The sequence below is a fragment of the Spermophilus citellus genome (assembly GCF_964194105.1).
Source record: "Spermophilus citellus genome assembly, chromosome: X".
NCBI lineage: Eukaryota > Metazoa > Chordata > Mammalia > Rodentia > Sciuridae > Spermophilus > Spermophilus citellus.
In genome coordinates, this window is record NC_138190.1 from 129,755,963 (window position 1) to 129,770,295 (window position 14,333).

At 36.4% G+C, this 14,333-nt stretch overlaps 1 protein-coding gene across 1 annotated transcript in view; it reads right to left on the reverse strand.

Moving 5' to 3' along the window:
- GPC3 (glypican 3) overlaps positions 1–14,333 on the reverse strand; it is a 402,701-nt gene that overhangs the window by 120,726 nt on the left and 267,642 nt on the right. Inside the window, exon 5 of the mRNA XM_081277492.1 lies at positions 6,578–6,703. Within this exon, the coding sequence (XP_081133618.1) occupies positions 6,578–6,703 (126 nt within the window). The remainder of the gene's footprint in view (positions 1–6,577; positions 6,704–14,333) is intronic.

The window sequence follows — 14,333 nt, forward strand, 5'->3', positions numbered from 1 at the left end:
AGAATCAAACTACAAAGAAAATATCAGGAGGTGACATTTATTGGTTCAGAGTACAGATATGCTTTGACCAGCCTTGGAGGATCCCAAATTTCTCTGTATAACAAAATGACCCAGTTGATCCCAGGAAGGGCTGGCATTGTATAATAATGGGACACAATCTGCTTAAAGTAATAAGCCATCTAGCCTTCAACAGGTAGTCTATAGACATATTAATGTTGAGCCATGAAACTGTCTCCTTCTGTTACTTAAGACATGACAGCTGACCAGGTGTGGCCCATCCTGAGCATGGCATGCCATATTAAACCATCATTCAGCTAGATAAGCTGTGTTTTTCTCACTTGATTTTGAAGGCAAAGCTACTGTATGTGACACCATAATCTTTAGGGATAAATGTCACTGTATTGCTATGGAGTATGTCCTGATAAATAGCTGTCACTAAGGACTACTTTTAAGATAAATCTATGATGAAAAATACCAATCTGAGCCCTTAGATGGATTTTTATATGGGAGTACTCCCCAAACTTATCTGTCTTGCCATACCAGGATTTTAAAAAATCCTTAACTGTCATCAATATACCATGTTATACCAAATTAAGTCATTTTATACATAATCCATTTCTCCTTGAAAGCTTTTTCATAAACAATCTAGACTTGTCTAAGGTAAGGCAGGATATGTAAACTGTCATACTAGTTAAGTGGCCTGATATGCAATACTTTCATTCTAAGGCATACACTCAGGCAAACATAACAGTTCCCTAGGAATGCCATGTTTCTACTTCCAAGAAAACTAAAGTGGAAATGAAATCCAAAAATGTCTGAAGGGAGACCAAGAACTATGGAGAAAGATTGTGATAAAATGAATACTGAAGCTCTATTTGTCCCCCTCTCCCTTCTGCCTATCTTTCATAGCAGAGCTGCCTGAAGATTAGAGGGCAGAGGATGAACTAGCCACGAGAAGAGAGAACATAAGAGGTTAAACACTGTACCTCAGTTTCTAACTCTGAAATCAACAGAATAGGAAGGGCTGAGAAGATCTACTCTCAGTTTCAGCATGATTTGTCTGACTTGTGTCAACCAAAGTTTGGAATCAAATGACTTGAGGACTGACTCAACATCATTGAATGTTATTTCCATTATTCATTGTTTATTTTTTTTCCTGTACCCTCCTTCTTCCTCTTGGTTCTATATTTTATGTCACAGATTTGCTTTCTCATTGTTTCTTTTTTTGTAGTGCTGGGAGTTGAACCCAGGGCCTCACACATGCTGGGAAAGTACTCTACCACTGAGCCACACTCCAATACTCCCCCATTGCTGCTTTCATTGGCTATCCCATATTTAAAATTGTATGTACACTGCCCTGAGCCCTTTGGAGAAAAGTTACACTATAAAAATAAATCCAGGGCTGGGGATGTGGCTCAAGCGGTAGCGCACTCGCCTGGCGTGCGTGCGGCCCGGGTTCGATCCTCAGCACCACATACCAACAAAGATGTTGTGTCCACCGAGAACTAAAAAAAAATAAATAAATATTAAAAATTCTCTCTCTCTCTCTGTCCCCCTCTCTTTCACTCCCTCTAAAAAAAAATAAATAAAAAAATAAAAATAAATCCAAACAACAAATAATTAGCAGTCTATTTTAGCACACATGGGAGCTATGTATAGCAACTGTTGCATACCCCTGGTCTATTCCCACGAGACCAGGATGAGATGTGCATGTTTATATGTATGTCTGAGTATGCATGTACTCTGACATTTGGGTCTTTACTTAACTCCTTTACCAACAGAAAAGACTCTGAAGGTGTTTCCCTCTTGCTATTTATGTAAGCCAGTAAAAGACTTGCTAGTGCTAGAAATCTGCCTCCTCCCCAAAGTCCCCAAAACATAGTGTTCTTAAATAACTGCACTATAAAAACAAAATCAAGTATTCTCCCTTGCTTTTCCAAGATCACGGGGGGGGGGGAGATATTTTGTTTCCCCATTTATAAAATAACTTTGCACATGTCAGGGATTTGGTGTTCAGGGTTCTCTCATTTATTCCCACTTGCTGATAGGCCACAGTCTATCTCTCCAGCCCAGTAGAAAAGAGAGAAAAATAATCTTCTTGCCCCATTTTCAGAAACATAAATAAGGTTTTGGGACAAGAAAAAAAATCGCTTTGAGAACTAAACTAATTGCTTTACATATTCCCACTTCTGCCTTTCCAATTATGCAGAGAAATCCTAGAGAGGCATTATAAACTGTAGAAGACTTGTCAATGGAAAAAAGAAAAAGAAATCACCATGTCACAATGAATGTGCACCTATAATTTCTCATATGAAATGGAAGGTAAGATTACATAGGAGAAGATCCATCTTTACTGCAATTATCCCCATGCAGATCTCAGGGAATTTATTCTCGAATGCCAGATTCCCCATGTGGGAGTCCCAGAGTCATCATCAGAGAATACAAGATGAATATGGATTCAAAACAGACTGAAGTATATGTCAGCCAGAAGATAACAGCAAGATTCCAGAGCTGACATCAGGAGGCATTGGGTCCAATCCCCAGCACCACCAAAAAAAAAAAAAAAAAAAAAAAAAGAGAGAGAGAGAGAGAGAGAGAGAGAGAGAGAGAGAGAGAGAGATAAAAATTCAAAGGATGTGAAATTTGACCTTATTTAATAGATTGATTCTCTAAAAGTTGAGAGATATGTATATCCACAGTAGGAAGGTATAAATAGCTCTGATAACAGAGTTGACATGGATATTGCTCAATATTTCCTTCAGCATCTATATTTTCCTTTGGATCAAGCATCTCTAATGACAAGTCTCATTTCCTGTTAGGATTCTTGATTCTCCAGATTTTTTTTCTGGGCTAAAAGTAAAATATTTTCAAAGGAACACAAACCTGACCTATAAATATAACAAAGTTTCTACCTTTTGACATTATGAAGTGTCAACTCTTACTTAAATTTAAATTAAATGAGAAATTCAATGAAAAGCTCTGGAAAAGGTTTTAACTATAAATGAGACATGAGTGCAAAGCTAATCTTTATAAATGATACAATAGAGGGCACACATGTCTTCAGGCTAAAGAACATCATATTATTAATGTATATTCCTGAGAATTTTTTTAAAATGTAGATTGACACTATTCCCTAGTCTCATCATTGCATTAGGTCAGTAATACAAGTACAGGTTAATTATAACCTGAAGTTATTAACCAAGGAGAAGTTGCTTCCTAGATTATATTACCCTTATTCTTTCTGCAAATATGTTTGATTTTTTTTTCCTTCCTTCCTTTTTCTCCCTCTCTCCCTTCTTTCCTGGATAGCATATATAAAAACTAGAAGTTGTTTTGAAAAAAAAAGTTTATTTTTCAGAAGTAAAAATAGAAGTTTGAAATAACTTTCCCATACAATAACATTTATTACTTTGTTCAGTACTCTCATGCATTTAAAGCTAGCAAATTAAACAAAAAAAAATCAGTTAATATAGATTGGGGATGTAGCTCATTGGCAGAGTACCTATCTCGAATGCAAGAGGCCTTGGGTTCAATAGCCAAACCTGCAAAACACATTTCTTTTTCAGCTAACAGATGTCTTTTAATGGTATAAAAGTGCATTGGGCTAACTTTTGGATTTATTCAAATTCAATAGGCTTTGGTTATACTATTTGATAGATTAGAGAACTTTTTTGATTCCAGAGCAACATCATTCACATACATATACTGGCCATGAAATAGTTAATATGAGAAAAATTCAATAAAAATCCCACTGATTCAAAACATACACGCCTGGGAAGATAATATTTTGGATTAATTATATCATGTGGGTTTTTTTCTTAAGCAATAGAAAATATATCATTAGTGGGTTTTGTTGTTTGTTTTTGTAATACTGGGGATTGAACCCAGGGCCTCACATATCCTAGGCCAGTGCTCTACCACTGAGCTACATTCCCAGTCCAATATTAGTGCTTGATATATAGTGGGTGCTCAAATATTTGTTAAATGAGTAAATGAATGAACACACTAATAAAAATATATTGTAAATTAAAATTTCCTTTTTAATAAAGAACCATGGTTGAAAGATGTTACTTAGCCAGGTATGGTGGTGCACACCTCTAAACCCAATGAAGCAGAAGAATTGCAATTTTCTTTTTTTTTTTTTTTTTAAGAATTTATTTATTTATTTATTTTTTTAAAGAGAGAGGAGAGGGAGAGAGAGAGAGAGAGAGAGAGAGAGAGAGAATTTTTAATATTTATTTTTCAGTTCTCGGCGGACACACATCTTTGTTGGTATGTGGTTCTGAGGATCGAACCCGGGCCGCACGCATGCCAGGCGAGCGCGCTACCGCTTGAGCCACATCCCCAGCCCCGAGAATTGCAATTTTCTAGTCAGCCTGGGAAACTTAGTAGACCCTGGCTCAAAGAATAACAATGAAAAGATAGCGGGATTCAGTGGCATATGCCTGTAATTCCAGCAGCTCGGGAGGCTGAGGCAGGAGGATGGCGAGTTTAAAGCTAGCCTCAGAAACGGCGAGGCCCTAAGGAACTCAGTGAGACCTTGTCTCTAAATAAAATACAAAATAGGGCTGGGGATGTGGCTCCGTGGCCAAGTGACCCTGAGTTCAATCCCCAGTATGTGTGTGTGTGTGTGTGTGTGTGTGTGTGTGTATACACACACACATACACATATATGCATGCTTCTTAAAACAAATAAATATTCAGGAATTAGTCTCACCACATTAACATACAGTGGACAAATAACTAGGATAGTTTCTCATCAAGTTTATGCAAGAAACACATATTTGACCCATGAGTATTTTCTTTTCTAATAATATATTGCTTATACCTGTTTTGAAGCATCAGCTTTTTATAAAGTCAAATAACATCCCTTTTCTCTGAAAATTAAAAAAAAAATATGTCAAAACAGTTAAATACATTTTCATGATTTGACTTAGTACCTCATGAGGTTTTTAGGAGGTCAAACACACACTGTTTCTCCAGAGTACAGTAGGGTGCATGTGGACATTAATCTCTCCATCTTGATTCAACATTTGCTGATATAGAGAAGTCTATCTCTGTGCAAGTTCAATGCCTCAACCAGGATGGCATGCACCCTCATTCTCAGTGTCCCATGTCAGTAAAAGGATTTAGGTGAGGGGAAAAAAAAAAAACATGTTCAGGTATTTGTTCCATTTTGTATTGGGAAGAGGAGAGTTAGAAGAGGAAGACAGGAAAAAGATAAGTAACATGCATTGAGCTTCCAGTATGTGCCAGTGTGCTAAGGGCTTTAGACATATGACCTTACTTAGTATTTACAATAACTCTATTAGATGCCCTTACAGAGGAGGACCTTGAGATTTTCTACAGGTCCAGTGACTTACCCAAGGCCATACACAGTATGTAGCAGAACTGAGATACAAATCCAAGTTCTGACTCCAGAGCCTTCTGTCACCCATTACAATGAACTGTGAATAAACTTCATTCAGCATTTTATGTCCTGGTATTGGGACCCAATAGAAAGTAAGCTCATCAAAGCTTTCCTTCTTTACACTGTATCCCTAGTGCCTATGATGGTGCCTAAGACATAATATCTCAAAAGATGAAAGCTGAAGGTATGAATGAATAAGTTATTAAGGAATAAAAGCACACAGACTATCAAAACTGGAAGGTCTCTAATCCAACCACCTCATTTTTAAATGGGAAACCGAGGCCTAGAGAGAACAAATCACTTTCCTTAAGTTAAGAAACTAATTTGAAAGACTCAGAACTTGATTTTGGGTCTCTTCTGTGTTCTCCTCTACAACACACTGTTACTTGTACAAATGTTTTTAAAATCATCTTCGTCAACTCTGTGATTTCCTAAGAATTCTACCCTCTGGATCTAATTCCTTAATCACAAGATATTGCTCACAAGCATAAAGTAAAGAAGGTTAGAAATACTATTAGTTCTATAGAATTAAAACTCACGAGGATAGGGAACTTTGTTTTGTTCAGTTCAACATGCCTAGCACTTAGAAGGTGTCCAGTAAATATTTGCTGAATAAATGAATATATATTGTTTCTTTGTCAGTGATGAGCAAATTCTTTACAGATGAGGACAACATAGATTATATCAATACTCAAATGACAAACATTTCAGTAAAATTGCTCAGTGAAATGGTACTCCCCTTTCTTTTAAACCCCCATCTTCCTCTGTAAAATGGGGGAAAATAATAGTATTCATTTAATAGGACTGTTGAAAAACTGAAAAGAATTGATATGAAGCACTTAGCTTGGTGCTTAATACATAGATAATGTTTAAGAAATGATAGCTATTAGTATGAATATTATTTCTTCAAACCATATTTACATAATGAAGAGAAGAAAGAAGCTCTTTGTAAAATGCCCCTGGATGCACAGTTCTCTATGTGTTTCTAAGTTTGTAAATTCTATAAGAGCTCTGAGTTATACACAGAATCCAAACATCAAAGATACTCATATTTATGTTTTGTATAGAATTACTTGTGAAAAAATGGCAAATAAGAATTAACTTTCAGATGAACATATGATGATTATTTGTCAAATATTGCTATATTTAACTATTAAAAAAGATTACCTCTCCACGAGTTCTTGTCCATTCCAGCACAGGGTGTCATTTTCGGCCACAGGGCTATGGCTGCAGATGTAGCCAGGCAAAGCATTATAGAAGCTGATGAAAGACTTCAACTTCTGAATTAGTTCTCTGAAACAAAAACAAAACATCTGTGCATAAGAGGCAAGTAAACTCAGTATGAGAAAAGTTTAATTTCCTTATCAGCATGATAGAAAGGCTCTGCCAGGCTGATTAGTGCAATAAATGATTTTTAAAGACATTCTTGGCTACAAGGCCACAATTTAGTTTTTTTAATAAATAAAATGATATTAGGGGAAAAAAGGCTGCCTACCATATAAGGTACTATTCGTATCTGAATGATGATTTAATTCTAACATCCATTTTCTAACACATTTGGCAGCTTCCATTTTTTTTGTTCAGAATGCTGTTACCTACATTCTCAAAGGTGCTGATTACAAGGCATACTGGAGCACTACATATCTTTTGGTTTCTGAGTGTAATTGAGTGCATTGATTGTAATTTACAATGCTATTACCCTAGAGATGGCCCCTTTCCATATAGGCTCTGGCTAATGGTTGCAGATCAGAATCACAGGGTGCTCAGAACAGTGTAAGCTTTATGAAATTCTCCTGGTAATATAGTCAGAGTAACACATATCTGCTAAAGGAGCAAGGTTTCTTTGTTCTTCGTCTGTATATTATGGTCCTATGAGCGGGAGGGAAGGTCAGAGGGCTCTAGTATATTTTATTATTTATTTGCTTTGTTTTTTATGCTGTGTATGATAAGACAAATGTGTGTGTATGTGATGTGTGTGTGAGAGAGAGACAGTGAGAACATATTATATATGAAAATGTATATAAACACACATATACCAGCGAAATTTCTTGCCTATTATCTTGTTTCAGCTGCATATGTATATACAAAGTGACACCATAAACTGGAGAGAAGTGAACATATTTATGAAGAAATATTTAAATATCTATATATAGATGTCCAGTGGTAAACAAAAAAAAATAAAATGCACTTTATTTTCTAAAACAATGTCCCTGATAGAAAGTTAAAGTGCTCTTCACATCCAAATCTACCCTAAGTCTACACAAAGTTTTTGAAGACTCTGGCCAGGGAATTTTCTGGCAGTGAAATAATTATCAATTTTGTCTCCAGGCTAAGAATGGATGGGCCTTTGAATTTTATTTGGACACTGGTGGAAGTCACAAGCCCTAAAATGCTTTTTGAGGTTTGTCTTAAGATCTGTCCAAAATGGTGGAAGTGATTATCTTGCACTTAATGCCATTTTCCATTTTATTACCATAAACTATTCATTTCATCTAATAACTTGAGTGGGGGATAGAACAAGAACAAACTAGCTCTCAGCACATGTTCATAAAGACTCACAGGAAAGCCAGGGTGATGGACAGAACGACTCATGAAAGGTTATTGGGACATATATAACACCTGATACCCCAACAGCTACTGCCTGCTGTGCCCCTACTCCCCTCACAGCCTACTCCTGGTGTCTGAGTATCATCAATCTTCAAAGAGAAGAGGCTCAATACAGAGCCCTGAAAATAAAAGTCAACATTAGTTTCTCACAGAGGAAAAAGATGGGTTCAATTAACAGCTAATAGGAGAGATGCTCTGTTTTACAAGGTAATAATACAGTCCCCAAGAGTGGAAACTGAAAGACTAAAGGCTAAGGCTGAGTAATTCTCCCCACTCCATGAGGAAATGAAATGTGGCCATTAGTCCATGGGAAACCATGGTCTTCTTTTTAATGAAAGAGTTTCCCTTAAGTTCTCCTACCTCCACACCCACTCTGATTAACGTAACTCAGGGCAAGAAAAATCTAACCCACAGCAAGGCCTTCATTTGATTTCCCAAGAAGTTGAAAATACAAGTACCCTGATTTTCTCCATTCCTCCCAACTTTATAATTTTCTTCTCTGAACATAAAGATCATTGACAAGTTGAAGAAGATCCAGATGAGATTGGATCTAAATGTCAAGGGGATGAGGGATTGTAATAAACATAAGACCTTCCACTTTAGTATGGAAGGATATTACTTGGAAGGGTAAAGATAAAAATCTAATAAAACCACAAGGAATGTGGATAGTGTAACACAATCTTGGGTTATCATATTCTAGAACTCAGAGAAACTCTTTTAAACTTGAATGAGGTAACTTAGAGAAATAAAAGGTCATACTACTTCATAGAGTATGTATTACCTCTCCAGGACATATAGAATGGACAAAATGGGACTGTTTTTTTTTACAACTTACTTTTGAATTTGTTATTTTGAACTGATAACACAGTTTTATTTTACAACCATGTTATAATTATGGTCTGGTTCTCAGAATAACCTCTTCAATCCTATGATGAGCAATAGCTAAGAATACTGACTTTAGAGTCTAACCTAAGTGATTTTCAAAACCCAGCTACTCCCCCACTTATGCAGCAATGAAACTTAGGCAAATTCTAACTTTCTCTGAACTTCAGTTTTCTCATCTGTAAAAGGAAGATAATGATAGCAACTATCTCACTAAGTGTTTACCACAGTACTCACACAAGTAAGCAGAATTGTCCCTCTGTGATATTAGCTATGGCCAATATTACCATTGCCATGAATCTATAGAATAGAAACACACTATATATATGAAGTATGTATTATACAGATAAATTTATGTATGAAAGATAATTTTTAAAAAATTAATTTCCAGGGGCTGGGGGTGTGGCTCAGTGGTAGAGTGCTTGTCTCGTACGTGTGATGCACTGGGTTTGATCCTCAGCACCACATAAAAATAAATAAAATAAAGATTTAAAAAAATTAATTTCCAGGGCTGGAGTTATGGCTCAGCAGTAGAGTGCTAGTCTAGCATGTGTGAGGCCCATGGTTTGATCCTCAGCACCACATAATAATAAATAAAATAAAAGTATTGCATCCAACTACAACTAAAAAATTTAATTTTTTAAAAAATTTAAATTCCAGATAACTTCATGTGCACAATATAATTAAAATCCCTCATCTTTTGATGTGGGTATTAATAGGCACAACCATGTTCTCTCTCAACAGATGTTTTTCTGGTATTATTTTTCAAAGACTAGCTAGCTTAAGACACACACACACATACACACACACACACACACACACACACACACACACACACACACTCTCAGACATACCAGGCACAATGACACACATCTGTAATCCCAGCCACTTGGCTCAGAAGGCTGATTCATGGAGATAGCAAGTTCAAGTCCAGCCTGAGCAACTTAGAAGACCTTATACCAAGATAAAAGAAAAAGTTTGGATGTGGTTGTGCACACCTGTAATCCCAGTGATTTGGGAGGCTGAGGAAGGAAGATTATAATTCAAGGTCAGCCTCAACAACTTAGTGAGGCTCTAAGCAACTGAGTGTGACCCTGTCTCAAAATAAAAATTATAAATAACTGGGGATGTAGCTCAGTGGTTATGCACCCTTGGGTTCAATCCCTAGTACCCCCCCCCAACAAAAGCAGAAAACAACAACAAACAAAACAAAATAAAACAGAAATAAAAAATAAAATGGGCTGGGGATGTGTCTCAGAGGTTAAGTACCCCTGGGTTCTTAACCTAGTACTTAATCCCCAGTACCCAAAAGAAAGAAAGAAAAAAGAAAAAGGGCCAGAGATGTATTTCAATGGTGAGAGCCCCTGGGTTCAATCTCAACTAATACAAAAACAAATAACACAAAAAATCTAAACACACACACACACATTAAAAAAAACACACAAAAATCTAGCTAGCTAATGGGCTGAGTAAACCTCTTGACTCATGTGGTATAGAAACTGAATTTTTTTTTCTCTGAGCCTTGTAGGAAGGTAGTGGTGGTGGCCTTCACAGGGATTTGTTTCTAAGAATTTAAGAATCAGATGTAAAAGGCTGAGATAAAGTCAAAATAAAAATATTAGTTAGTCATCAGAGAATTACAAATCAAAACTACATTGAGATACCACTTTACACAGACCACAACAAGTGTTGATGAGGATGTAGAGAAACTGGAAACCCCACATATTGCTGGTGAGAATGCAAAATGGCACCACCACTGTGGAAAAGTAGTTGGCAGGTACTCATAAAGTTAAACACAGAGTTACCAAATAACCCAGCAATTCCACACTTACGTATATACCAAAAAAGATTGATAAAAAGTACTCAGACAAGTACATGTTCACAGCAGCTCTATCAACAACAGCCACATGGTAGAACAAGATAAATGTCAATTTTCTTATGAATAAACAAAATGTGGTATATACATTCAATTGAATACTATTAAGGCTTAAAAAGGAATAGAATTCTGACAGAGGCTACAACATGGATGAACTCTGAAAATGCTATGCTAAATGAAAGAAGCCAGTCACGAAAGACAACATATTATATGATTCCATTTACATTTAAATATTCAGAATAGGCAAGTCTATAGAGATATAAAGTAGATTTGTGGTTATTTGAGGCTGGGAGAAATAAGGGGATAGGGAGACAATAGTGAAAAAGTACAAGATTTCTTCTTGAGGTGATGAAATACTGCTAAAATTGATTGTGCTGTTGGCTGAATATCTGTGAATATACTCAATTGATTGAATTATGTACTTTAAAAGGATGAATTGTATGGCATGTGGATTATATTTCAATAAAGCTATCACCATGTCCTTCCAAAAATTGAGTACAGAAGAGGTAAGAAATATCTCTAAGAGAAAGAGAGGCTTGTCTACTGTGTGGGGAGAGCTGCCAATTGGAAGAATGGAAGGAGGCAGGAGAACTTGGGAAAACAGAGTGGGATGGACACGAAGTAAACATACAGGTGAGCAATGAGAATGGAAATTTATAAGATATGCAACTTTAGCACTGTAAATCTGTAACCTATGGTTACATTATATTTTTTCCCTCATCGTTTATAAAGGCTTTTGATTTTCTTTTTCATTATAAAAGAAACATACACTCATTGTGGGTAGTAAAAATAAAGAAAGGTAGAAGAAAAAAAAACATTCACATCCCACTGCTAGAGATAATCATTGTTAATATTTAGGTATATTTCCTTCCTGACTTTTCACTTGAATAAAGTTTCACATTTATTTTTTTCAAACTTTTTTTTTGTCAGTATTGGGGATTAAACCCAGGGTCTTGTACATGCCAGGCAAGTGATCTACTACTGAGCTACCTCCCCAGCCCAAAATCTATTCTTCTGCATAGGTTTGTTTATTGAGTTATTTATGGTTCTCAGTGTGTATTATATCCATTAGAAGTCACATAGAATAAAATAAAATAAATAGAATAAATAAATAAATAAATAGAATAAATAAAATAAATAGAATAAATAAATAGAATCAAATAAAATAAAATAATGATTGGAAAGGAACCTTAGAATAATGAAATAGGAACTTCAGGTGTAGCTCCATTGCAGAGTACTTGCCTAACTTACCTAGCATGCATGAGAACCTGGGTTTCATTTCTATCACTGCAAAATAATAAAAAATAAGTTGCTTCTCAAATAATTCTCAGCTTTGTGGGATGAAGTAGTACCCATCAGTTGGAGAACAACACAGCTACCAAACTCCAATACCCCCAGAGTCCCAAATGGCAGTGTTATTATAGTGCATGCCATTCTTTTATGCAAAAGCTTCTGCATTACTGTGAGAAAATAAATCTTGGTTGCCAAAAGAAACTCAAACTCTTTAAAATAAATCCAAACATACTATTTTGGAGGACAGAAAAAAAAGAAGGCTTTCTAAACTGTTGGAGAGTCAATGAGCTTTTCAAAAAGGACAGCAACAACAGGTGATAATGTCCTCTGACACCATGGCAGCAGAGTGTGACAGGAGTAGTTTACCCCCTACCGAGTTTACTGTGCCTTTCTTGATTCTACTTCTCTTTGTATCTTCCTGTCATTCCTTCCTAAACTTGCTTCTATGTGACAATTAAGTATATTTGTATGTTTTCTTAAATAATGCTTTATATTCTTTGGCTTCTAATTTTAAAAGGAGATTTGCCAAATCTTTCTATTTTTCTCTTTATAAAGACACCTGAAGCTAAATTAAATGACATATTAATTACCCACGTATGACCCAGTCCCGATTTTTCCTTTGTGCTAGTAGCCCATGAAGACAACAAAAGAATCTCCACCCATGAACTAAGGCAGCCTGTTCAACTGAATTGTTTCTAGAAAATATGGACAATTAGTTGCCTGAGATAGGAAAACAATTTGATTGAAGGGATTGCTCTTTGATTCTAACTCCACTTTATTCTGAATTCTAACATGCTGAACATACCATTGCCATTTAAATAGTGGAGCCTGTGGTTCTCAGGACAAACCCAACATTTGCTTCTGACAATCTGCTCAGGAAAAAGAGTCTCTTCATAGAGGTTGCCTTTCAGTCTATTAAATGTGGAACTAAAGGATAGGGCTCCTTTGCATGCATGAGCCATTTTGAAATATTGCTGCTGGGGGCATGTGATCTTCCCTGGAAGGCTTCCATCATCCTAGAGAGAGGGGCGTCCTGGTCTGTGGTTATGGGGGAGGGGATCGCCTTTGCTTTCTTGCAATGATTTGCTTGGGCAGGCATCAAAGCAGCACTAATTGGAAACCACTGCAAATAAAAACAGCCTTTCATCCCTGACTGCAGCCCCTGAACTTTTTTTATTATTATTATTAAGGTTCTTTTTTTTGTTACTGTAAAGTAATACAAGCTCACTGTTTAAAAAATAATTGAAAATGCAAAAAAAGTACATAAAATCAAATAACTAAGATTGGAATGGTACAAGATCATACCTAATTCTGTGGGAAGGAGCCTTTCAATTTGATCCCAAACAACTTTCTGAACTTCTGAAGATTAGAATACTTTTTCACATCTTGTTCCCTTTGCCTGGAACACCTTCCTTCCCTCTTCCATCTGTTGAATTTCTACTTATTCTTAGGGCTGAGCTCAAAAGATGCCTTTTCCAAGTAGCCTTTCTTGACTCTCCCAGCAGAGCTGCTAGCTTCCTCATCTGTGATGCTGTGACTCTTTTACATAGCTCTGTTTTGGCACTCACCCCCAACATATGAAATTATTTATTTGTCTGTCTCCCTAACTAGACTAGGAGCTCCTCCTACCCCTCACACAATGCTCAGCATACAGAAGGTGATGACAAATATTGAAAGAAGTAGAGTCCTATAAGACAGAAGTTCCATAAGATAGAATGATTTTTATACCAGACTTTAAATTTTCTCATTCACTCAGGACATTTGTGGTTTTAGTCAGAAGATGAAAGGCTTTCAAAGCTGCCTAGCCAAAGTTAGAGAAGTAGTCCAAGGGGAAGTGAGAGAAGTACTGATTTTCAATAAGGGAGCTGAGAACACCTTTGTTCTTTTATTTCTAGGTCATTTAGTAGTGTCATGTAATCCATTGCTCCTTTAGACCAACACAGAGGGGAAGGAGAGGATGCAGATGGCTGTTAACACATAAATATAATTTCACAAGGATGGAGGAACTGTTATCAGCTGGGACAGAAGCTTGGTATATAGATGCAAGTTGGGCTATTTGACTATAGATTTAGGGTTTGGAAAATGGAAAGGTATGCTCATATTTTCTACCAAATAGTTTTTGGAATATGGAAATGACAAGGTAAATAGTACCACAAGGGAAGTGGTAAAGAAACCATTCAGGAGAGTCAGGGATGGAGAGGCTAAGATGTGCTGAAAATATTGGAGGTGGAAGGGGCTGTGAAGATCTGATTGCTTCTATTTTGG